We start from the raw sequence: 24,421 nt of genomic DNA, 5'->3' as shown, positions 1-24,421 counted from the left end.
CATATTAAGCAGCCTTTGTCAGCTGGCGGCGTGTCCTCGGTTTTAACGGAATATAGAGGATCCCAGCGGAGGACTTTGGGCTGGTGAAGTAGTTAATCGGTATGGGACAGTCGGAAGACTGAGATTCCACGTTAGAGACTGCTTGTGTCGGCTGTTTCCACTTCTTTGGATTGTCGACGTGAAATAAAAACGTGGAAAAGAAAAGATCACAGGACGCATGTAGCCGAAGTACAACACTGCAAAGGTCGCTTTTAAGGTAAGAAGCGCTCGCCAGAAACAAAAAAGTCACATTTCGTCTTGGAAGTGAGCGAGCGGGGCCTTGTGGTGCTGTGACACTTGGAGAAAGTTGGGAAAAGGTGAGACGGAGAGTTTCAACGCTGCGTTACGTTGTGAGAAAAGTGTGTTTCGGTGTTGACCCTGAAGAAGGACTCGAGCTGTAGGATTATTTGGTTGCATCAGTCGATGGGAGAAGAAAACAATGAGGAAAGACAAATCAAAACCGTCCTGGGACAAGACGAGACTGCTGCGTTTTCACCGATTTACAAATACATAAGATTAACATCAGATCATCTCTCTGTAACTTGTCTAGCCTCATTTCTAATTTCTCTTTGAGTTCCTTTTAACATAAACTTTAACCACCTACCCCTTTCTCCCTTCACACACACACACACACACACACACACACACACACACAATCAGCTGCTGTAGGCCTCAGCTGTTACAGACCTTTATTGTGAGGCTCAGTGTTACAACAGAGCTTCTAAAATGACAAAACATCTGTAATTTAAGCCTTTTGCTGCAGTTTCCAAGTGTTGTCTTGCATGCTTTTATTGTGGTGGTGCAACTGTATTTTGATAGATTTGCACACTCCCCAAAATCCATGTGTGTAACAAAATACATGTTGTTGTAATGTGGTGTTGAGTGTGTGTGTGTGTGTCCATATACTATTCACTGTCCCTGATTGTGCATGTGTCTGTTGGTGTGCTTATATACTCCGGTGCCACAGTAATCCTCCTCCATGGTAATCCCTCTGTTAGTACAGACCCAGTTGGCTGGACAGTCGTGTCTCCCTCACACACACACACACACACACACAGCTGGAATGGAGAGGGCTGTTGGCAGAGGAGTGAGGAGCGCTAACAGCAGGTGGTGTTGGCCGGGGTTCAGGGACTTGAGTTTAACTGGAGACACGAAGGATCCTCGCATACTCCTCGAGTGTCCTCATGGCACGAACGGGACTCTACAGTATCATTACAGTTTGCTGATTATAAGCCTCCACTCTTTTGTGTCATAGCGGCGGGGTCAAAGTCAGAACGCGAGACCCTCACATGTTCGCAAACCGAACAAATGTTTGGGGTTTTTGTGACGATTAAAAAGAGAAGCCTGAGATTTCAGACATCCACACAGTCTGCGATGTGGGCTCAGAGAACAAGAAGAGCTCTTCTATTTTATGGCTGGAAGATGGCTCTTTCTCACTCTAGCCTTTGACAGTCACAGCAGGTGGCCTCAATGGCATGAATGGATTCGGAAGGAAGTTCCTCTCTCTCCCTCCCCCCCGCCGGCCCCCTCCACTCACTGTGATCGGCAGAGATGGCAGGCTGCCCTGAAGATAAGGCCGAGCTGCGCCTCAGAGTGTGCCAGGGAAATGACTGAGTTACGCTTCAGTAATGGTTTGCAGCCCCGGGTACCTTCTCATCTCTCTGTGGTTGTGGCCAGTGTTTACGGAGCAAGTCTGTCAACTTGGCTTTCGGGCATATGCACTGGATTCCTCTTTCATAGCATGAGCACGTTCAGCTTGGAGACTTCACATGCGGCTGTTTGCCTAATAGCCATGTTAAAAAACTTTTAAAACACTGTTGCTCAGTAGTGACCTGACGACCTTTCTTGTAGTGCTGAAGAGATCAATGGGAAAGTGACAACAACATTGTAGTGATCGATAAATCATTTATTTTGTCAAGCAGAAATGCCAAACATTCAGAGGTTTCAGCCTCCCAAATGTGAGGATTTGCTGCGTTTCTCTGGTTCATGTAATTGTAAGTTGAAGACCACCATCTTTGGGAAATTGTGACATCTTTTAACTGTTTTATATATATATATATCACAGAATAAGTATTTTGTTATCAGTATTGTATTGGTACTAATGTCAAAGCTTTTCATGAAAATACTGAAAGGCAGGGCTGAAATATACGTATATACACACAGCTGGATGTGGTCGCAGTACAGCAGACCCTGGGACGACCCTGCCATCTTGCATTGGCACTCCCGCTGTGGAGGGTCATCCGTTAAAAAAGTTGAATCTGCCAAACAAATACATGCAAGCGTGCATTCCTGGTGGATTAGTTTGTAATGTGAATGCTGTATTTATACTGTTTGCCTCATGATCGTAGAAGATCAAATAGTTGCCACTGTGGCAAATTTCCAGAGTTGTAAAATCCTGTCTGTGGGTATTACAAACTCTTGTGTAGTGTTTTGGAGTCCGACCCTTTAAACACATGAATCTGTTACTTCAACTGGACTTTCTGTCTCGTATTTCGCCGCCACCAATGCAGCCCCATGTGTTGTTTTAATGAAGGGATATTTTAGGTCTGAACGTCTGCTCATACCTGTCAACCCAAAGAGGCCAGTTCAGCTATGCAACCATACAAGAATCAAAGTTTGATACTAAAGTCTAAATTTCATGTACTGCAATTACTGAATGTAGGCCCTATGCCGAGCTCATCACTTTAGTCCCAAGTGACTGCAAAGGTTACAAAAGGCAGTTGCTCAAAGGTCGAATGGCCTCTCCCAGTACGCTCCTGAGTTGCATCTTATCTGATTAGTCAGATCGGTAAGGAGAGCTGCGTCATGCTTGATCACGCTGAGTGCATTACACATGACTTCATGGGAGTCAGAAGATATCCCCTTTATACACACATCCGTTATCAGAACTACACTGTTTTTGAGAGCAGATACTCTGAAATTTGTGCAATTAAAAAAATAACCTCAAATTCCAAAGCTTGGCCAGCATTAAAGCTAAATATAGAGGGACTACGTGGAGATTGGGTCATCAGATAGTATTGGGTTTTCATTTACACTTTTCTTTATGCTATTACCCTGCTTTTCTGACTGTTTTGCACCCATTGTTCCTCATGGTATCCCTGGATTTAATACATTTTATCCTGAATTTACCTCCTAAGAGGGATGTCAATTCTTCGTACAATGCAGGCCTGTAAAGGTCTTTGAGAGTTTAACTGTATAACTGGGTTATACAAACAAACTTGACTCAAACTTGACTAGTACAGATGTGAGTTGGCCCTTACACACTTTGGTATAAATTTACTGCAGTATAAGGGCGGGGTTACACTCGAAAAGAAGTGGTTCATACGACGTGTTGTCCGACCACGCCGGAAATAAAAAGTGTTTATAGTTGTTTTTTCCTGGAAGGCATTCATATTGTTGCACTTGGTTGTTCACATTAAAGCGGACAGTAGTAGAGCTTGAGAGGTGAAGTTCAAACCCTGGCTCTTTTCTGGCCCATCGCGGTATGAAGAGGGTGTGAATGTCGCGTCGTCAGTTTCGGAAATGGTCCGATGCCGGAGAGATGTGGAGGCGGGGGGTTCCTAAGGTATTCAACCAATCGACATACACTATTAGAAGTGTAACAGTTTGGCCTGGTTGCTTGTAGTGCCGGGATGTTTTCTCCTGAACGTTGCCTGCATACCAGCTACAGCAAAAGCTTCCCTCCTGCAGCTCTCCGGCATCGTTGTATTCAGGCCTGTGGGAAGCAGCAGCCTGTGTCTCCTTAATCTGACACGGCATCACTGGCAGTCTGGAACGCAGCCTCGCATGTCCTTGGACGGGGTCTCGCTCCAGCATTTGTTTGAACACATACCACTGCCTTTTGTGTGCTCGTGTACAGTATGCCTGGGTGTAAAGTTATTCACAAATATGTGTCAGAGCATGTGCATGAATTTACTCCCATTTTGTGTCCTACTCAATGCAGCTTGTTTAAAATTTCCAAATACAGAATGTCTCTTGTGTGGTAAAAGTAAGTCTTCCAGAAGGCGTTCAAATACAATTATGTTTTTGTTAATATGGAAAGTAACTATTTCTTGTATCGCAGAGATCTTTAACTTCTAATTTCAAGACGTGTAATAAGCAGTTCGCATTTATTCATTTAAGTCGGATCCATGACCCACATATGAGCCTGAGGCGGTATTTACTGTGTTCCCTTGGAGTCACCAGAAGAATGGCACATTTCTTCAGCCTCATTTAGGAAACCATCTGAGAGAGGATACAATAATCTGCCTGTAATTTGATTTGCTGTGAAGTCGATTCCGGCTGTCATTAGTTTTAGTAAATTAGTCGCACAAGAAGAAAAACACTGGCAGCAATCATCCTCTTCAACGCAAATATTCTCACTCTTATTTCTCAGCTTAATGTTTTGGGGGTTTTTTCATGGAGGGTTTTTCTTTCCGGCACTCAAACATGTCATTTTAGTTACAGTTCAATCTAAATGAAATACTTAATAGCTTCGTGGATAGACCGGGAAGGAATCCCATTCTAAATATGTGCGTCCTCGAGGTTCGTTAAAGTGGTTTTGATATCCAATGTATACTACTGTACAATGATTTTATTTATTTGTTTATTTATTTTTATTTATTTTTCTGCAGCGATAAAAGTTCCATTCATAAGAGCTGAGGTTATAAATCTGTTCCTGTCTGTAGAGGCATCTGGTTGTCTTGAATATTTAATTGGAACACTTGGTTTGATTGTTGGGCTGTTTTGGCTCCACCGCTGTAAATGACAGTGTGACTGTGCCCTAATTAGCATTTGTGCTGCTCAGTGTTAGCATGTGTATAGTTCAGGGGATTGTGAGTGTGCTGTGCTCTGTGGGGGGAGCACCATAAGGTACTTTCTCTTCGTCCATAACAAAAGGTAGATGGGACTGACAAAAGAATAAATCGAGAGCCTTTTCTCTGTGATGCTGAACGAGGAGAGGTTGGCTTTTCTGTTGGGGTTCAAAAGCTGGCTAGTGCATTTGTTATATAAAATGTTTTGTTGTTTAAATTCAACTTTTAAATCAAAATGCCCCCCCCCCCCCCCCCCCCCCCCAAAAAAAAGAGAGGCTACATTTAAAAGAACTACAACCTAGAGGGGTTGAGATAGTTACTTACTTACTTACTGTAATTGGTTGCTTTTAGGATCAGGTATGAACAGCAGCAAAATGTCACAATTCCCAAGTAATCTCCTTCTTTATACTGTGCAGTTGTTTTTACAGAATGAGCTGTTTGGTCTCTGTAGCAGCAAGAAAAATGAATTAAATCATTAAAAACTAAACCCTATTATTGCTTTTTATTAATGCTATCCTTTTTGAGTTATTAATAAACCACAATTTTGATATGAGATCCCCAGATTAATTCTGGATTTTGCTGTGGGCCACTTCTTGTATTTTGAGCCAAAGAGGAAGGGATCCAAAGCGAAACTTGTGGGCGTTGAACCAATTTGACACGCCAGATCCTGCGCCAACCCTGTGGGCTCGCTCAGGCTTGTGATGTATTCATGGCCATTTTAGGAGCAAATTCTCTGGGTGCATTATAATGGTGAAAATAGGAACGGTTGCCAATCATTAAGGAAAAGAACAACTGATAACTGACGAAAGGTTTTGAAAGCTTCTGCTCATCCACACATGAAAAGTTTTGAAGTTGTCCAGACTCTGATCCTCATCACTCTAGTTGTTGATCCTGATAGTTGGCTTCATTTTAAAGCAGATATTCCACGTAGTATTAATGTTGAGAGACAGAATCTGTGCACTCGCAGTCGTCATGATCAGCAGTAGTCTGATTTCATCAGGATTACACCCTGCCTGGAGTTTCTTTGCTTCCAGGACGCAGCAGAGGATTTGAACCTTCGACACCCTCTTTTAAAATACACGGACACCAATGTTTTCTTTCAGGTTGGCCGTTCGTTTGCTGTAGCATTAGCTTTAGGGGTCAGGCACTAAGCGTTTTGGACATTTGGAAACGTGTAGTGGTTGACATGTGCAACAGGATAAGGTCAAAGGTGGCAGCCATGTTTATGTTGGCTTCTGCTCTGATGTCGGTGGCTTCTTGTAATTATAGTGTTGTGAGCACCAGAGATTGTGGCAAACGTTTTTTTTTTATTTTTAAGGTGTAGTTCAACCTACTTTGAGATATTGCACAAGTACAGTGAGTGACCACCAGGAAGTTCAAAGCACAATTATTTTCATCATCATCATTTTATCAGATAAGGAACAAAACTAGCATGTCCAGATTTGAGAACAGTTGGTAAACAACCTTGACGTTTCTTTGAAGGAAAAAAAAAAGTCTTAACTTCCCATCCAGGCTCTTCCCTGCCTTGTTTTCTTTTCTCTTTAAATTTCTTGTGATAAAAGAAGAAATGAACACCTCAACAACTCAGCTTTAGTCTTCTTGGCCATCAAACAAAAGCCGATGAGCATTGAGGACTATTTATTGTCGTTGGGGTCGGATGAACAATCGAAGGGCAAAAGCACACGGATGGCCCATTTTATTTATTTTCAAATGGGTTGTTTTTCTAGTGTTTCTAGGATTTCCAGGTTTATTCTTTCCTTTACATTCAGTGCTTCACTTGCTCACTTTAATCATACGTGCATGTTACCTGCGTGGACATCTGCACATAGTAACTGGCATGTTCACAGATTCAAACATGCAGACGTGTATTTCAGGATTCACTGACACACACTTAATGCTACCTGTCATACTTAAGCAGACCAGGGTATTGTGTGCTCAAGATAAGGAGAGAACTGAGAAATCTCATCTCTCAACTATATTATTGTAATTTTACACCAACAGCATCGCTCCTTCCAGGAGTCAAAGTGTTTCTCTGTCTACAGACGTGCTTTATGTTGCATTGCATATTAACCAACATTGACAAATTGCCAGGACAAGCAGTGCCGCCATGTTCTCACAGATCACATGCTGTCGCCACCAGCTGTCAGTGGTTATCCTGTCTGTGGTAACAGTCCTGTGGAGGATGTCTGGTTTCCAGAGAGGCCATGATATGTCTGAGTGGACCAGTTAGATGGTCAGTGTACATGAGTTAGAGTGACGATTTTAATGTACTCATCTGATTGTACTTGCATACTTCTCATCTTCATCCACTTCTTTTTACATTTTGTATCTGGCATGTAGACACAGTTTAGCAGGTTAACGTACACGATGCTGCTGTCTGCTGATCGTAGAGTTAAATCCAAAATATACTGTTGTTGAACTGAAACTGTCCTTCCTGCTTTTTAAACTTCTCTGTTTCCTTTTATAATAATTAATTCATCTTCATCCGTCCTTCTCACCCCATCATTCATCTTATTGTCTATTTCCGCTGCTTCAGCTTTTGCTTTCAGTCAATACCGTTTGTTCATGAGAGGAAGTCAATACACCATCCGTCTCAAATAAGTATACCCATAGATTGATAGTTGACCCTCATTAGCTGTAGTTGTGGTGCTGCCCTTCACCAGCCAAAGCCATATTCTCAGTAGAGACCTAAATGAATTGCTTTCTTCACCAGGGGGATTTAGTCTTAGTTCCAGCTTGACAGAACAAAGAACTGCCAGATCAATACGTCCATTACAATTCACAGAGGGAGAGAACAATACGAATTGGGCTTCTCACCTCTGTTGCTTTTTTTTTTTTTGGTGATAAAGAACCTTTTTCCACTTGTGGAAGGGTGACAGATAAAAAGTTTATTTTGAAAGCAGGTTTAAATTACAGTAAAGTGACAGAGTGGATTGTTATAGAACATCAGAAATGAGGAATAAAGTTCAAACAATATAAGCATATATAACTATTTAAATATAGTGAAAGTAATCATTTTGTGTTTCCATGGACACAAATATGCTGTCATTAATCAGGGTTTAACGATTTTATATCAAAAAAGCGATTTGAGTGTCATTTTCAAATCACAAGAGTGACTGGCGGGTAGTAAACAGTATTGAAATCTCAAACTTTAAAGCGCATCATATTGTTTTTAAGCTCATCACCTTGAAAGCACTTAATTGGTACCTCTGGGATTCAGGGCTGTGAAGTAACTCGTCTTGTCAGTCCGACGGCAAGTCCAATGGCAGCAACAAACCAGGAGTCCACTGCACTGAAGTCAGAATTGCAGAGAAACATTTAGTTATGAGAAAGTTGTTTAAAATAAAGCCAAAAGCCAAAGCCGTCAGATTTGTTAGACTTTGTTGAAAGTCAGCTGCATTAGTGGTAGTAAAGCCACTGTGGGCGTGAAAGCTGTCCTCTGTGTTCTGCGTGTTTTGGCTTTGTTGGCCTTCATTAGAAACGATCTTGTAACATTTCAGAAATGCCAGGATATGAGTCACATGACTCACATCCTTATATCCTGGTCTGAGTGTTGAATTGAGTGTTCCTCCCTGTAGTGCACAGACCTACTTGACAAAGAGGTCAAAGGTGACGGAAGAATGAGTAAACAGAGCAGGCTCTGTAGATGAGGCTGTCAACTCATGACAACACACACACAAACTTAAACACTGAACTTAAAACTTAAACTGACATGTATTTATCTATTACCAGATACTCTTCTTGTGATGACATCCCAAACACTTACTCCCTCTCAAAACCTTAAACAGAACACCAACTGAGCCAAGACATTACTTCAGAGGAAAGTCGTTGTCTTATCTTTCTGTGTATATGAAGAAATTTGGTCTTACTTAGTCCTCGAAGTCCAGAAACACACACACACACACCTACACAGACGGGGTGTCATGTATCAGTGAGCTCAGGAGGGGAGAGCACCGGAGGGCTTTTTTTGCCCTCACAAATCTGTGTCAGTGATGGTGTGATCGCAGGGGAGGATTGAAGTGGTCATGGGCTGTAATGGGATCTAGTTTCTAGCTGGGCTGGCTTTTGTTGGGGCTTGTGAAGTCATATGAGGTCATTTGTTGGCTTGCAGTCTTTGTTTTCTGGATGGCAGAGTTGTGCCAAGACCTCCCAAAAAGCTGCAGGCTAGTATGAAAAAATATCAGAATTATTTCTCTCCATTTGTGGCACGAGCTCTGCACCATGACAAAGCATGAGCTTGAGCCTTTTTCAGGTCCTGGTGCTGATTTACACACCAAAACTCTGAGTAGTTTTCAAACATTGAAATCACATCGAAGAGTCGTTGACAACCTTTTTAAGGCTGGGAACTTGCATTATGATTTATGGGACAATAATATGATAAAGTCATCTTGATGTCCATCATTTTCTGGCAGATTTTTATAGTCTGAGTTGTTGTCGTCTTGCTTTATTTGCTCTCATTTCTTTGTTAGATACATTAAAAAAAGTTTGTTTCTGTTATGTAGCAATACTTCATCCACAGTTTGTAGTTACTGTGAATTTAATCACTTCCAGAGAATATTTGTTTATTGTATTTGCAGTTTTGTAGTAGTTGATCACGATCCATGACACAGAACTGGTGTTCGTGTCACATTTAAGTCATTAACAGCAGACTCATATGTAAAATGTGTGACAGTAGACGCTACAAATGGCATTGTTGTCATTGTCATGTCATTTGTTCACAGGTAATCAAATTTTCCCTCTCCTTCTCCTCCCTGCAGGCTTGACGATGGGTTGCGTCAGGAGTAAAGAGGACAAGGGCCCGGCGCTGAAGTACCGACCCGACAACTCGAACGCCACGCCGGTCAACGCCCACATGGGCCACTACGGGCCTGACCCCACGCTGATGGGTCATTCACCAGCTATGAAGACACACAACAACAGCTACAACAGTCACGCCGCCGCCCTCACGCCTTTTGGTGGGGCGTCTTCTATCATGACGCCCTTTGGTGGGGCCTCCACCTCCTTCACGTCGGTGGCTGTGAACAGTCCCTTCCCCGGGGTCATCACAGGTCAGTTTGTGGAGAGGATTTAGGGTTCCAGAGGGAGACGTATGGGACCAGGATCAAGGGAATCTGCATATTTGAGAAAAAAGGCTTTGAAAGTCTCTCAACATGAGCGAAATGTTCTTTATTATTCAAATTAATTCATATATCTTCAGGTCTCCGAGCCTCTACAGAGAAGAAACTGCTTTTTAAGAGAATGCCAAATGAAGGATATATGTAACTAATTGGCAAAACTACACAACACAACATAGCACTTTTCAATCATTTCTCAACACACAAGTTTTCATTATGTTGTTGTTATGTGTAAATGAGCACAATGCACAACTTTGAATAAACTCTGCTGAACAATTGTTATGAACAGGACGTTATGAGCAGCAGATGTTATGCAAATTAGACATTTGAAACGAGCCGGCCAAAACATCAAGGCCCAAAATAGGTCTGTAATATGGGAAGCAATGCAGCAGGCATGGCGTCTGCGGAGCCAAAGAAAACAATTGCATGCACTGAATTTAGTCGTGCGCATTCAAAGTTTTTATTTTCAACAAGAGTTTCTCTGAGAATAACTTTCTGATTTAAGGATTTGTTGTTGTTTTAATGAAATGACATGAGGAGTATTCTCATGCCATTTCTGGTGGTTAGTACATCATAGATTGGATGAGTAAATTATGCAATAAATGTACACAACAAAGAATGATGTTTCCTCCCAAAGCACACACACACACACACATCCCTCAGTCCCCGTCTTGCTCTCTCAAGCAGGATGATCTGGCCTGAGGCGCTGCTGTAGATCTAATCCTGCCCGTTCAATTTCCTCCTCAAGATAAACACATCAGAGTCCTGTTGTCTCTCTGCACTCTGTCACTTCAGACAGATCAGCTCTTTTCATTATGTACAAGAGATTAAGTGACATCAATTTGATTCACTGACTTGAAGTGATACCACAGAGTTTGAGAATTTGTTTCCCTCTTGCTTGTTTTTCTTAAAATAAATCAACGATAAGAACAGAGCTGGTTGTATTTTTAGTCCAGGCTCTGGGGTGAAGGAAGTGGGATATTTCAAAAGAAAAGGTACAACCATTTGTTGTATTCTGTGATACTTGAATTGTGTTATCATAATTGTTTATCAGTTTGATTATCATTTTGTTGTCTTTATTTGAAGGGCGAGGGTTGTTTTGGTGTTTTTAACCTATCGAGATAAAAAAAAATGACTCGATTAAAGGAAAGAGCTTTTTGAGGCTCTGTGGTATTAACCATTAGCTATCTTATATATGCACTCCTCTAACGCTTACTTTCTCCCTCTTTCAGGTGGTGTAACATTTTTCGTAGCACTGTACGACTACGAGGCGAGGACGTCGGATGATCTGTCGTTCAAAAAAGGGGATCGCTTCCAGATTATCAACAACACGTGAGTACATTTAGCTTTTTACACTGACAAACTCCTGCTGCGTGGATATGTGTGTGTACATGCTTATGTGTGTATGTGTGTTTGTGTGTTTAATCCCTCATTGTATTCAGGTCTGATATTAAAGCTGAAATCTGTCTGGGGTTAATGGCTTCCTCTAATGGGCCATCTGTTTAGTCCACATCACTTTTCTATCGCCACAGATCATTCCTCCAGTTTAAGGTTTTACATTTAGGTTCGAGTGTAAAAACACACAACTCTTCCCTCATTTAGTGAAATACAAGCAATGTAATAACAGAAAAGATGAACGTATTATTAACATTTACAGAACCTGTATTCAAAGATGCCAACAGTGCACCAAAAATATGCCTGAAGGTCAAACTCATTACTCTTGTTTTTTTGTTTTTTTTTGGCACTTGTGTTACTAGTCTACAACATATGATACTCTAACAAGTATAGTATGTCCTTTTATTGAACTACATTTCAGTGATGCTCATAATAATGATAGTAAAGGAAATAACCGTAAACTATAATGAAGAGGGAAATTCTTCTCCGCTACATACTGCCACAGGATCGTCTTTTTCCCAGGCGAGCGTGCACAGGTGTGAAAACAGGCAGAGCTCCAAGTGCTGCACAAATTCTGCTCTCCTCATTCATCACACACGTCTTCGACCACAGTCCATGAACACGCTGCGTTCGCAGTGATGAAAATGCCATCTGCTTTCAGAGGAGAGGTGGGAGGAGGACAGATTTGCTCAGTTTTTCAAAAATGCTAGGAGACTGATTCAAGCTGCACCTCAGTTCCTCTTCTTTTAGTTTAAACTTGTTAAACGTACCAGGAACTGTGGCTACACGTGTGGTTCCTATTAAAAATGCATATTACAGTACATGTTTGAGAATATTTGGAAGTCAGTTATTTTACTGACTGATACAGTTTAAACACTGTGCTGGGTATCGATAAGCATTTTCTAACAAATGTTCCCAATTAATTCACAATTACCACCACAATCAGTGGTGCAAAGTAACTAAGTACATTTACTCAAGTACTGTACTTAAGTACAATTTTGAAGTATTTGTATTTTACTTTTTCCATTTTCTGCTACTTGTACACAACTTCATTTCAGAGGGAAATATACTTGTTAATTCTCTATTTATTATTTATTTGACAGCTGTAGTTACTAGATGCTTTTAGATTAAGATTTTACATTTAAACGCATATGATGCTTATAAAACACTTATCCCAAAGAGATAAAATATCCAATATTTCTAAATTTCTATTAATTTAACTCGTCAATCAAGGGCCATTTACAGATACTTTGAAGATACTCTTGTGATTTTCCATAAGTAGGACTTTGACATTTACTTTCCATTGTGATATTGCTCCCCCAGATATGGTGACTTAGACTCCTGACGTGGTTGAATGACGCATAACGCGACCTTGTTCGCTTTTTTGCCTTTGTATACTTTTATACCTGCAGTCTTGTTTCCAGAGTAGGTGTATTTTTTTCGATTATGCTTTTGTGTCTATACGGTGTGTCTCTGATTTGTAATTTACTTCTCTCTTTAGGGAAGGCGACTGGTGGGAGGCTCGCTCCATCAACACTGGACAGAAAGGTTACATCCCCAGTAACTATGTGGCTCCAGCTGACTCCATACAGGCTGAAGAGTAAGAGCTTGTCTGTCCCTACCTCAGTCATCCTCCTTTTTTTTTTTTCTTTTTCTTTCACTTTTCTTTTGTCCTTCTCATTCCTTTCGTGTTTCTCACCCTGCTCAGTTAGTCCTCCTCTGATTAAGACGGCATGATGCGGCTGGGCGGTCACACATTGTGACTAACCCATCATGTACCAACATGGCAGAGAGTCGAAACAATGGAGCCCTGTATTGTCGCTGAGAGACGGTGGCATTCCCATTGCTGCTCATCCGGTGTGACAGAAACATGTGCTGCTTTTAGGCAGATTTGGCCTTGTTTCTCATTGGCTGACAGTCATTTTATCAATACTAGATAATTAAGCTGCTCATAAAAAACCTGCCAGTTAACTTTGCCTTTAGTCTAAACGAGAGAGTACAAGCAAGCGACAGTGTGAAATATGGCTGCGAGGTGAGACAATTCAACACGACTGAACTTGTAATGATGTCTTGAAATAGATGATGTACTCTTTAAAAGAGGAAGAAGAAGATTTTAAGACTGTTTACAGCCGTGAGCTAATGTTATTTATTCATAGCAATAGGAATGAACCTTTTTAAGGCACGCTTATGTGTAATGGAACAAGCTAAAGATGTACTGCTTGGAGCAAAAGATAATAGTAAGCTATGATTTATAGAAGTGTGGTCTAAATGATTTTGACTTAAATGAAATTTTAAGCTATTTATTTGCCTCCATCTGACTTTGAAGGTAACCACATTATGAACCACCATAAAAATCCCTGGTGTTTAATGTTAACTGACTAACATCGAATATATTTTATTTTCCCATTAATCTGTTTTAGTGTTTGAGTTGATGCTATTTCAGGCAGGATTTATAGGATTCATATAAACCCAGAGTATGTCATGTAAATATCATCATCACCAGTGCCATGTTCTTACTGCATGAATAAGAAAATCCTGCTTGTTGTGCAGGAATATCACATGGAGAGCTCCTCCTGTGACTGACTGTCTGACTTTCTCTCTTTTGGCAGATGGTACTTTGGTAAAATGGGCCGCAAAGATGCTGAGCGTCTCTTATTGCTTCCAGGGAACCAGCGGGGAACTTTCTTGGCACGAGAGAGTGAGACGACCAAAGGTACGAGGATTTATTACTCAAATGCAAGACTGTCATGCTGCAGTTTTAATACATACAGCAAATAATATAAGCTTTTGTTTCCTTATTTGTGCCTGTGACAGCTGTGGACTTGGTTTTATTTGAGCCATATGTTAATTTATATGGAAACAACTACATTTTTTAATGTAGGTTAGCAGTTTTTATATGTGTCCGTTGTTATGTAAAAAGCCTGAGATGTGCGGTAGAGAGTTTCTGTTACTATGAAGCACAATCTAACTTTAACTGGTGGATTTTAAAGGTGCCTACTCTCTGTCTATCCGGGACTGGGATGAGGTGAAGGGAGACAACGTCAAACACTACAAGATCCGCAAGCTGGACAACGGTGGTTATTATATCACCACTCGGGCCCAGTTTGACACACTGCAGAAGCTGGTGAAACACTACACAGGTATGCCCAGATGACCCACTCACATACCTTCCTCTCATGCAGGAAGCATTGAGACAATTGTTGTTTACAACTTGACAGCCGTTCTTCCTTGGAGCAAGTTTGTTTTACAAAGCCAAACTTGCCAATGTTGATTGTAGTCATTTTATACATTTGGTGGTTGTCTTTTTGAAGTGTTGTTGCAATACTCTCTTGTTTCATTTGATATTTTAGCCCACAAATTCCGTGCTTGCAGTAGAAAATGCATTATTCAGCTGCAGATCCGCTGTATTGAATATGTTCTACAGCGGTGCTTTCACTGACACGGTCGCAGCTCAGTAATCAAGACAAAATCCCAAAAAAGCAAAACCATATGAGACTTAAGCCAAAACGGGCGTGAAAATAAAAATGTCCCATAAAAAAAAAAAAACGGTTTTAAGCCTACTGTAATCTCCACAACATTGATAAGCAGGCAGCTGTTCCTAAAAATCCTTCAGACTTTCACAAAAAGCATCTGGATGATGTAAACACACGCACGACAAACTGTTTGTTGAAAACTTTGCAAGAATACAGTCAAACTTCGAGAGGCTGAATCCCTAAACAAGAGTATGTTTGGTATGTGACTCTATAACATTTGATTTTAGGCCTTGTGTTGTTGACCCTGCCCTGCTCGCTTCCACATAATTCATGTAATTCACTGCAGTGCTCTTTCTAATGAATGACTTGTAAATTCAAAGCTCTGCACTCCTTTTATATTCATCTAAGTGAAGCCTTTGAACTCCAGGCAGAAGTCAATAATAACTGAGAAGTCATGCAGAAAAAGTTTGTAACTTCTTACCTGTTCAGTGGCTTGAATATAACAGGCTGGTTTTTCACAGTTTCTGTGTGCAGAATTCAAAGAGGACTTTTCACATGATGGTTGGTGCTGCAGCTGTCAGACACTGTGGACTCTTGCTGTGTCTGGAGAGGCTTCGATACCAAAAACAGCCCCTTGATCTTTTTGCTTTTTTGCTGAAATTGAAATTAAATTGAGTTCAACACGGTTCACGTCGTTATGGTGAAAGGACCAGAACATTTGATTATTTCTGGAAGGGAAAAATAAATGATTATTCTGTGAGGAATGACTGTTGAAATGATGGGTCAACGGGTCTCTGTGTTTCCTTCGCTGTGGTTTGATTGTAGTTTGCTGCAGTTATTATGCAGCAATGTGATGTTTCATTCATCACATATTTACAGTCCACTTACTGTAGCATTGCTCTGCTTACTGCAAAGATTGTGTATGTACTTGACACTACTCAGGCTGGTGGTGTTAGCAGGCTGATCACTAACAAGCTCCAACCCCCCCCCCCCCCCCCCCCTCTCCCTGTGTGTCTTTACATGTCTGTTCCTGACCAGAACATTCGGATGGTCTGTGCTACAGGCTGACAACTGTGTGCCCCACAGTGAAGCCTCAGACTCAGGGACTAGCTAAGGATGCCTGGGAAATCCCACGAGAGTCCCTCCGACTGGAGGTCAAACTGGGCCAGGGCTGCTTCGGAGAAGTCTGGATGGGTAAGACACCATTACTGCTGTACTTGAGCGCGCATGTATGTTTCAGAAACATGCATACATGCATATCTGCCATGCATATTGTCTTGTAAAGTGGTTTATGAATGAGCCTTGAGGCCACATTTTGTCTTTTCTTTTTTTGTCTCTCTGGAAATAAGCAGGGCTTAAAGCTTGGTGGCATAGTGACTACTGTCTAACTGGACAATATTTCAGTACAGTTAACTCAAGAGATAGCACAGTATATTCCCATTCACTCCAACAACGGCTGACTGCATCTTTGTTGTTGTAGATCCATTTATACTCCTGTACACTACACCTGTAACATGATATATATTTTGGGCAGCCGCTAACGATTATTTTCATCAGCGATTAATCTGCAGAATATTTTGGTAATAATTTGGTCCATGTAATGCCAGAAAATAATGAAAAAATATCTTTACAATTTCCAAAAGCCAACGTTGACATTCATACTGCCAGAAAACTTAAATCAATTAATCTTATTATTATTTCTTTTAAAAAATTACTTGAAAAATGCATTAATAATTGAATTTGTTGCAGATTAATTTTCTGTTGATTGACTAATCGATTAATTGACTCATCATTCCAACTGTAGAAACTGCTGATTTGAGCAGTTCCTCTGTTTATTCCACAGAAACAGAAAACAAAACAGTTGCTGAGAAAGTGTAAAAAGCCTGCATGAAGAGGATGCAGGTTGAATCACATTTGCGTGAAATCTGTCAGCAAAGCTTAGTGGATGTTGCAGATGAACTTATCACTCAGTAGAGATATCAGCTGTGGAACGAGGTGACTCGTTTCAGGACACATTAGGATTGGTCCATGGCCTTCTAATGTCGACAACACACAAATGCATGAATACACTCTGTAGTATTGATGTTTGACGCTAACACTGATCATGAATTAGTAAAGAATATAAACAACTGCATGGACATATACTCACTCAGCCATTAGAGCTTACGTGCAGAACAAAACCTCCACTGTACATTATTTATAACTAATGTAAATTTAATGTAAAACAACCCAGAAGCACTAAATGCACACAATGAGTTGGTTTATAGGATTATTCATATTAGTTTAAAGTTGAGTGGGACTGACCTCAGTAAAGAGCTCGTCTTGCTGCCTCATTGGCCCACATACTGATGTAAATGCTGATTGCTGTTGGTTTACACACACACACTCACACACAGAGCTCAGTAATCACAGGTCACCTCCCACGCTTCAGTTCTCGGGGCCTGCATGTGAGACGGGGGCCTTTCAGTGAACACGACGCTCGTCTTTCATCACTCAGCCTTTCATTAAGCCTGGCCTGCAGCAAGCCTCGACCTGCAAGCCTCTGCTGTGCAATCCCAGGAATCCCTCTCGGTCTCTCCCTGCGCTGGTTTTTCTGCTCCGCTTCAACTTCCTACTAAAAGCTCATCTGTTTGTTCAACATTTAGTTTCTGAAATGTATTACGTTTGGCTTGTGCTAGCTGACCTCCATTGCTCTCCTTTGTTCTTGCCACCTCATATTATTATTATTATTATAAGATATTATCATTGCCCTACTTTGTCCTTCAGCTTGTGTGTGTGTGTGTGTGTGTGTGTGTGTAGTTTGTTCAGTATGATTCATTCATGAAGGTCAGCCTTATGACGGAAGCAGCAGAGCTCATTGTATGTAAGCAGGGCGTGAGTAAGTGGCTCTCCACCAGGAAGTGGCTGATTATTTAAGCTGTCGTGTTCTTTCTCTCCTGAGCTGCTCTTCACACACGGGAACTCTGCCAGAGATCACTGGCTTGACGGTTGATTTTAGGATTGACTTTTCAATCACTTAAAAGGGGTCAAAAAGTCTTTTAATGTCCTCCGGTGTTTTAGTATTACAGTATGTGTCACTTTTAATGAATTGGAAATGTCTTGGATGAATTATTTCCTCAATAATACTTTTCAAGCTGCACAAATACAACATTGGTTTATGGTTTATTTCAGACATGAGTGATCATCTTGTTTGTTTTTATACAGGCACATGGAATGGCACCACTAAGGTGGCTATTAAGACCCTGAAGCCAGGCACCATGTCCCCAGAGGCCTTCCTGCAGGAGGCTCAGATCATGAAGAAACTCCGACATGACAAGCTGGTGCCTCTCTACGCTGTGGTGTCTGAGGAGCCCATCTACATTGTGACAGAATTCATGGGCAAAGGTAAGGACAGGTCAAGCACTCAAACCAGACGTTTAACAAGAAGAAGCACAAGTCGCATGTAGACTGATCATCCATCAGATTTAAATTTAAACTATATTTGCAGCCTCACACTAGGCTTCTATACTTTAGATGAGGTAAAGTCGAGGATTAGCCAGGTAATAAATCTGAAACTTCCTGGAAAAAAGATTCAGTTGTTGAAAATGCAGTAGCTTCAAATGCAACAAACATAATCAAATTTTGTCACTGTCCTCTTAAGTCATCTACTGTAAAATATATATATATATATATATGAAGTCTGAAGTTTGGGACGCAGTATTGTAGCAAGAATGTGTAACCTCTAGTTATGTAAATTAGTATGACTGTTGAACTGAATTAAAACTCTTATTATAAGTGGAATAAAACAGTCTGTGTGACCAATAAAGACAGAACTTAATAAAGAAAGCCTCTTTGCAGTCTTGTCGCCTTCAAGAGTTATTTTAGCATTTTCTGATGCTGAACTCTTGTGTCAACTGATGCTGCATTTATTTTTTTGCATTTCCCAGACAGACGTATTGATTGCGCTTGACTGTAGTCTTCTAAACTCTCGACAGGTAGTTTACTGGACTTCCTGAAGGAGGGAGATGGTAAATATCTGAAGCTGCCCCAGCTGGTGGACATGGCTGCACAGGTAGGATCAAAACACAGCGTCTGAATACTAAGACGGGCACAGAAAACTCCCTTTGCTTTTTACCTGCCCAGCTGCTGCTTTAACTCTGTGCGAGGGAAGGATTATCATGCATCAGCAATGAAACAAAGAGTGTGGGCCGTTTCACAGCCATGTGTGTAGGAGTGTGTGAGTCAAATATTCAGTCTGTGTGAATAAGGGTTTCAGTTTGTTCTCCATCTGGCTGTCATATTTATTTAATGTCCTACCTGACATCTCTACCCTCTCCTCTTCCTCCTCCCCGCTGAATGTGCCTCCCCTCCTTCTCCACCACTTAACAGCCTGTAGCACTTAAACACTGCTCATCAGAGGCCACTTAAGCTGGCTGGTTCGGTCACCTACTGAGATGTGCTCTTAATTCGCCTCTCTGAGCTCCCAGACACCTTCTTCTCCTCAACCAGCAGAGTGGAAAAGTGTTTGAGAATGAGACAGAGGGAAGGTTGAAACCTCGAGACGCCTCTGAGCGAGTTGACAGCCAGTTTGAGGCGATGTTGGATAGTTGTGTTAAACATTTGTCCAATTGTTGTCACAGCTGCATATAATCTCGTTCTTTATTTCCCATTGTTCATCAATATCTGGGTCAAATACAAGATCAAGGATGTGTATGCTTCCTTAAATGACAACACACTGTCGCCCCTCTTAATTAGTAATTATTCAATGTTTGATCATCTTTTCATATGCAATAGTCACAAATTCTCAAATTAGCTTTCTTTGACTGTTTGCTTTAGTTGCATTCTGAAGCCATTTTCTCTTTGTTGACCTGTCCTCCCCGTCTTGTCCTCCCCGTCCTGTCCAATCCCGTCCCAGATCGCAGACGGCATGGCCTTCATCGAGAGGATGAACTACATCCACAGGGACCTGAGAGCTGCCAACATCCTGGTGGCCGATAACCTGGTGTGTAAGATCGCTGACTTTGGCCTGGCCCGGCTCATCGAGGACAACGAGTACACCGCCAGACAAGGTGCGTGTTATTAAGAGCTGGTTGCAGACGGGTTTGTGTGTGTCTGTCAGGGCTTGCATTGCCTATAAATAGACTACAAATGTATTCTGAAACCTGGACGCCTACACTGAGCCTTTGATTTATCTCTCACCATGACTACAACCCAACACTGGTTGAACAGCTAAAACGATTAGTTAATTAATTTATTAGTCCATCGTTTTTCAAGCAGAAATTACAAACATTTGTTCCGTCTTACCAATTGTTTTTCTTCATGTGATTTTAAACTGAATATCTTTGAGTTGTGGGCTGTTGGTTGGACGGAAAAAGCCATTTGAATATGTCATGTTGCGCCTGTGGAAAGTTGTGATTTATTACTATTTACTGACATTGAAATACAATACATACTGACACACTGACATCAGATAGATAGATTCATAGATTGACGATTGATTAATCAAAAGAATAATCAGCAGATTCATTAATAGTGACAATGATTGTTATTTGCAGCCCTACGACCAAGTTTTCTCCCCTTTAGGAACTAACATTTGATCATTACGTGAGCTGAAGAGCACATACTGACACACATTTATTATATTTAAACTACAATGTTTTACTCATTTTTATTGATCAATTAGTCGATCAACAGAAAATGAATCGTCTTAGGTCTTTTTTTCAAGAAAAACGTTTCTGGTTCCATTTCTGCATTTTCCTCTTGCTTGACTCTTTTTTTTTTCCTTTTTCCAGGTGCTAAGTTCCCCATCAAGTGGACGGCCCCTGAAGCTGCTCTGTACGGCCGCTTCACTATCAAATCAGACGTGTGGTCGTTCGGTATACTACTGACTGAGCTGGTGACCAAGGGCAGAGTACCATACCCAGGTGGGGAGGAGAGCTACACACATATGTGCTAATCAGACAGAGATATGTGTCCATGTATTCCTTTTTTTACTTTTCATTTTACTTTTTGAAGTTCCCCATCATGGTGAAAATGTTGCTCCCAAAGAACATGAATGGAGTGTTTTTGAGTTTCCTTTGTGGAAAACAGGAAGAGTTCATTCATTTTTGATACATGCTGTTCTGATGCTTTTAATAGTATTTTCTCACACACGCAGATCAGAATAGAACTGCATACATACAGCTGATATGAGTCATGGACCCTTTACTCTCTCATGCATGATCTCCCTATTTCTGCAGTCTGCCGCCTCACCTCTGACCCCTGTTGTCAGGGAGCAGTACTGCAGCATGTCTGGTGTTGACAGTGTTGGACTGGCACTGATTACAGAGCATGCCATAAGGCAGATTTAATCACCGTCTCCTGTAGAGGGCCATCTGGCTCCTGTGGCCTTCTTGGTTTCAGTGCAAAGATTTCGTCTAATAAAGTCACCTCAGAGCTGCAAATTCTGGGGCTTGATATCGTAGAATGTAGTATGAGGCAGGTATACCAAGACCAGGTGCCAAGCATCTGCATCAGCATACATATAGATACACACGCACATATACTCCCTCAGATATATGACAGGCGTGTTATTAGAGCCGAGGTTTTCAGATCTAAAACATAAATCACTGTAACACCTCAGCATCCGACATACCACCACCACCAGCTCCTGGTCTCAGCAGTTGCTCTGGGCCTTTCCTCGGCGAGTGAGAGAGAACCTGATCCCCACTCTCCCACAGAGAGATGGAGAGGGGGGGTGCGGCTGTGACCATACCACTGACTCTCTGTCATAACCTCTTTTAGCTGCAGTCGAGCTCCCCACGGAGCCGTTACTGCGCCGTGTCACAGGGTTCAGGATCACTGTCTTCCTGTCTTGGGGAGGAATCCACAGCTGTGGTTCTCTAGTGGGGCAGGAAGAGGCCAGAAGATGAAGCAGCACTGTTTGGTTTTTGTTTGAAATTGCTGCAGTTGATGAGTAAGAAACTGGTTATCTACTACTACTAGATATAAACAGGAATTTCTGTCATTTAGAGGATTGCAAAAATATTATTTTAGCAAGAGATCGCTGGGAAATCTTACATTTATAAACATTTTATTTCTACAAAATAGTTTTTTGAGTTTTAACAACAAAATTGACGTGAGTGTTACAGGATAATGACCCATGTTCTACAGGCTGTTGGGGTTTTTGTTTCCTTTTATATTTTTTCTTTAACATAGTCGTTTGCGTGTTTTTTTTTTTTTTGTTGCTTCTGTCCGCCTCATGATGCCAACATTTTCTACTGCTCCAAGCTACAAACTGGGTTGTTTCTGGATCAAAAGCAGCATTTTTCTCAACCAGAAAACTTTGGAAAAGTGTGCTTGTCAGAGGTTCTTTCAAATAACTCACAGAGGACATTGGACACATTGACATGATTATTTAAGAACTTAACAAAAGAGATCCACCATACATATATTGATTATATATATTTTTTTTAATTAAAGTTGCATTTTGCATCTTCTCATTATTTTTACATGCATTATAGCACCTCAGTCAGATAAAAGAGAGCCTTTTAGTGTAATGCGATTTATTTGTTTTCTGTGTACTTCATTAAACCAAAGTAAAGGTGTGTTCAGACCAACGCAACACAAATGCTGTCAATTTACATCATTTTTCTTTGTGTTTTTTCCAGGTATGGTGAATCGAGAGGTACTTGAGCAGGTAGAACGAGGTTACCGCATGCCCTGCCCCCAGGGGTGCCCCGAGTCCCTCCATGAGATGATGAGGCAGTGCTGGAAGAAGGACCCAGATGAAAGACCGACCTTCGAATACATCCAGTCCTTTTTGGAAGACTACTTCACAGCCACAGAGCCACAGTACCAGCCAGGGGACAACCTCTAGTCTGGGGGATTTGCGGGCGAACTCTGTCATCATACAGAGGTACATCAGTGGAGATCAAAGAACTTCAACAAATGGGAAAAGCCTTGATGAGGCTGCAGAGAAAGAGGGTTTAATGCTACAAACTAGTCCACTACCACACTGCTATATCTGTAAGTGCAAGAAGAAAATGTTTCCTGAAGTAGGGGTTTGTTTGTCCCTTGTGTACCCGGGGACCAAATGTTTGGGGAAATGTCCAGCTGTGCAGATCGGTGCTGGTACGTTGAGCTCTGGGAACCCTGCCAATCAGAATAATGCATATGGACTGGCCACAACACTGTGATCAAAAAGAGAGGGATTTTCTCCTCATTTCAAATCAATGGCTACTTGCAGATGCACAGTTTTTTACTTTTTTAAATCATAAATGCCCCCCCCCCCCTTTTTATTTCATTTTACAACACAATTCTTTGATATTGGAGTCAAGGTCTTTTACATGTACATGAGTTTGGTTTGAATATGTAGGTTGATAAATGTGTTTTCTAAGTGACCAACAACTGGTTGAGTTGTCAAGTATGTGCTGTGACTGTAAAGCTTTGATGGAGAGAGGGGGCGAGGTGAAGTAAAAGAAAAGCGTTTACTTTATGGATGCAAAAATGTATTGAGAGATCAAAGCAAATGTACATACAGGATGTGCAAAAAGATGTATTTTTAGCAGGTGTGATCAGGTGGATGATTGAGAACGTGAGAAGTGATTTGCATGATTCTTTTTAACACGGTCACTTGAATGGCAAATCACGACGATTTTATTATGCTTTTTCATTTTTTTTGAAATCATAAAGAGGTATTTTCATAATATACAAGCGCGAAAACATTTTTCCTGTTAAACATTTTATAAATGTTTTGAAATGGACTTTTCAGCTGTGAAATTTAAGTAAGATTGAGTTCATTTGAAATTAGAATTTTGTCTTTTTGTTCTGTGCACTACTCTGATTGCTGTAAAAGACTCTAACATATTTCTCTTTACGTTGCACACATCTACACAGTTTAACATTGCAGTAGATGAGTTGTCCCATGATAGATGGTCCAGGAAACTGTTAGATCTATTAACTTCACATCATCGTGTAAATCATACATGCAGCTGTAATATTTCTTTCTCTTCTTCTCAGTAAAATCCCACCAACCTGTGAGTAAACATGCCTTCAATGTCCTCAGTTCTGCATCTGCTGGAGGGAAAGTTTTTATCCAAAGCTAACAACAAAAGCAAATCCCTTAATTAGGAAATGCACCTATGCAAAGTCAACCAGTGATGTTTTATGGAACGAAAAGTCTCAAGTGGTATTTGTCTGTATCAAGCTCCCGTTTATGGTTTTCTTATGTCAATTCCCTGATGTAGAGATGATGGATCACTTCTGGAGTGAAGTAACTAGAACCAGACTAAACAAACACCTCGCACACACTGTGGTCAGGGCTTTAGTGCTTTTATAGATATTGAGAATATAAAAGTCCAATAACACATTCTTAGAGGTACTTCCAATGTCTGTCCAGCTGATGAGAGGATGTAAAGGCGTCTTCTTATTGTCCTTCAATAAGTAAGCTCAAGGGTTGGACAAAGATGTGAACATTTCTTTTTGTTTCTCTTTCTGTGCGTCACTCACGAGAACCTAATATGTGATTGTTCCTAAAGACGGGACTTGAACTAGTCGGGAGATGATAATGAAATTACAGAGAATGGTAACTAATATGATTTTGTACAGAAAAAAATAAAAGTTTTACTCAAAGTTTTCCTTTAACTCT

At 41.0% G+C, this 24,421-nt stretch overlaps 1 protein-coding gene across 1 annotated transcript; it reads left to right on the top strand.

Moving 5' to 3' along the window:
- Positions 1–24,405, top strand: yes1 (YES proto-oncogene 1, Src family tyrosine kinase). The gene is made up of 12 exons (XM_070919605.1): positions 1–256; positions 9,590–9,880; positions 11,179–11,278; positions 12,843–12,941; positions 13,951–14,054; positions 14,332–14,481; positions 15,853–16,008; positions 18,019–18,198; positions 18,789–18,865; positions 19,709–19,862; positions 20,586–20,717; positions 22,443–24,405. The coding sequence occupies exons 2-12, from the start codon at positions 9,598–9,600 to the stop codon at positions 22,649–22,651; spliced, it is 1,644 nt and encodes a 547-aa protein (XP_070775706.1). The 5' UTR covers positions 1–256; positions 9,590–9,597; the 3' UTR covers positions 22,652–24,405.
- The last annotated feature ends 16 nt before the right edge of the window (positions 24,406–24,421 follow it).

Source organism: Enoplosus armatus, chromosome 14 (assembly GCF_043641665.1).
Source record: "Enoplosus armatus isolate fEnoArm2 chromosome 14, fEnoArm2.hap1, whole genome shotgun sequence".
Lineage (NCBI taxonomy): Eukaryota > Metazoa > Chordata > Actinopteri > Centrarchiformes > Enoplosidae > Enoplosus > Enoplosus armatus.
This window is presented reverse-complemented; position numbering and strand designations above follow the sequence as displayed.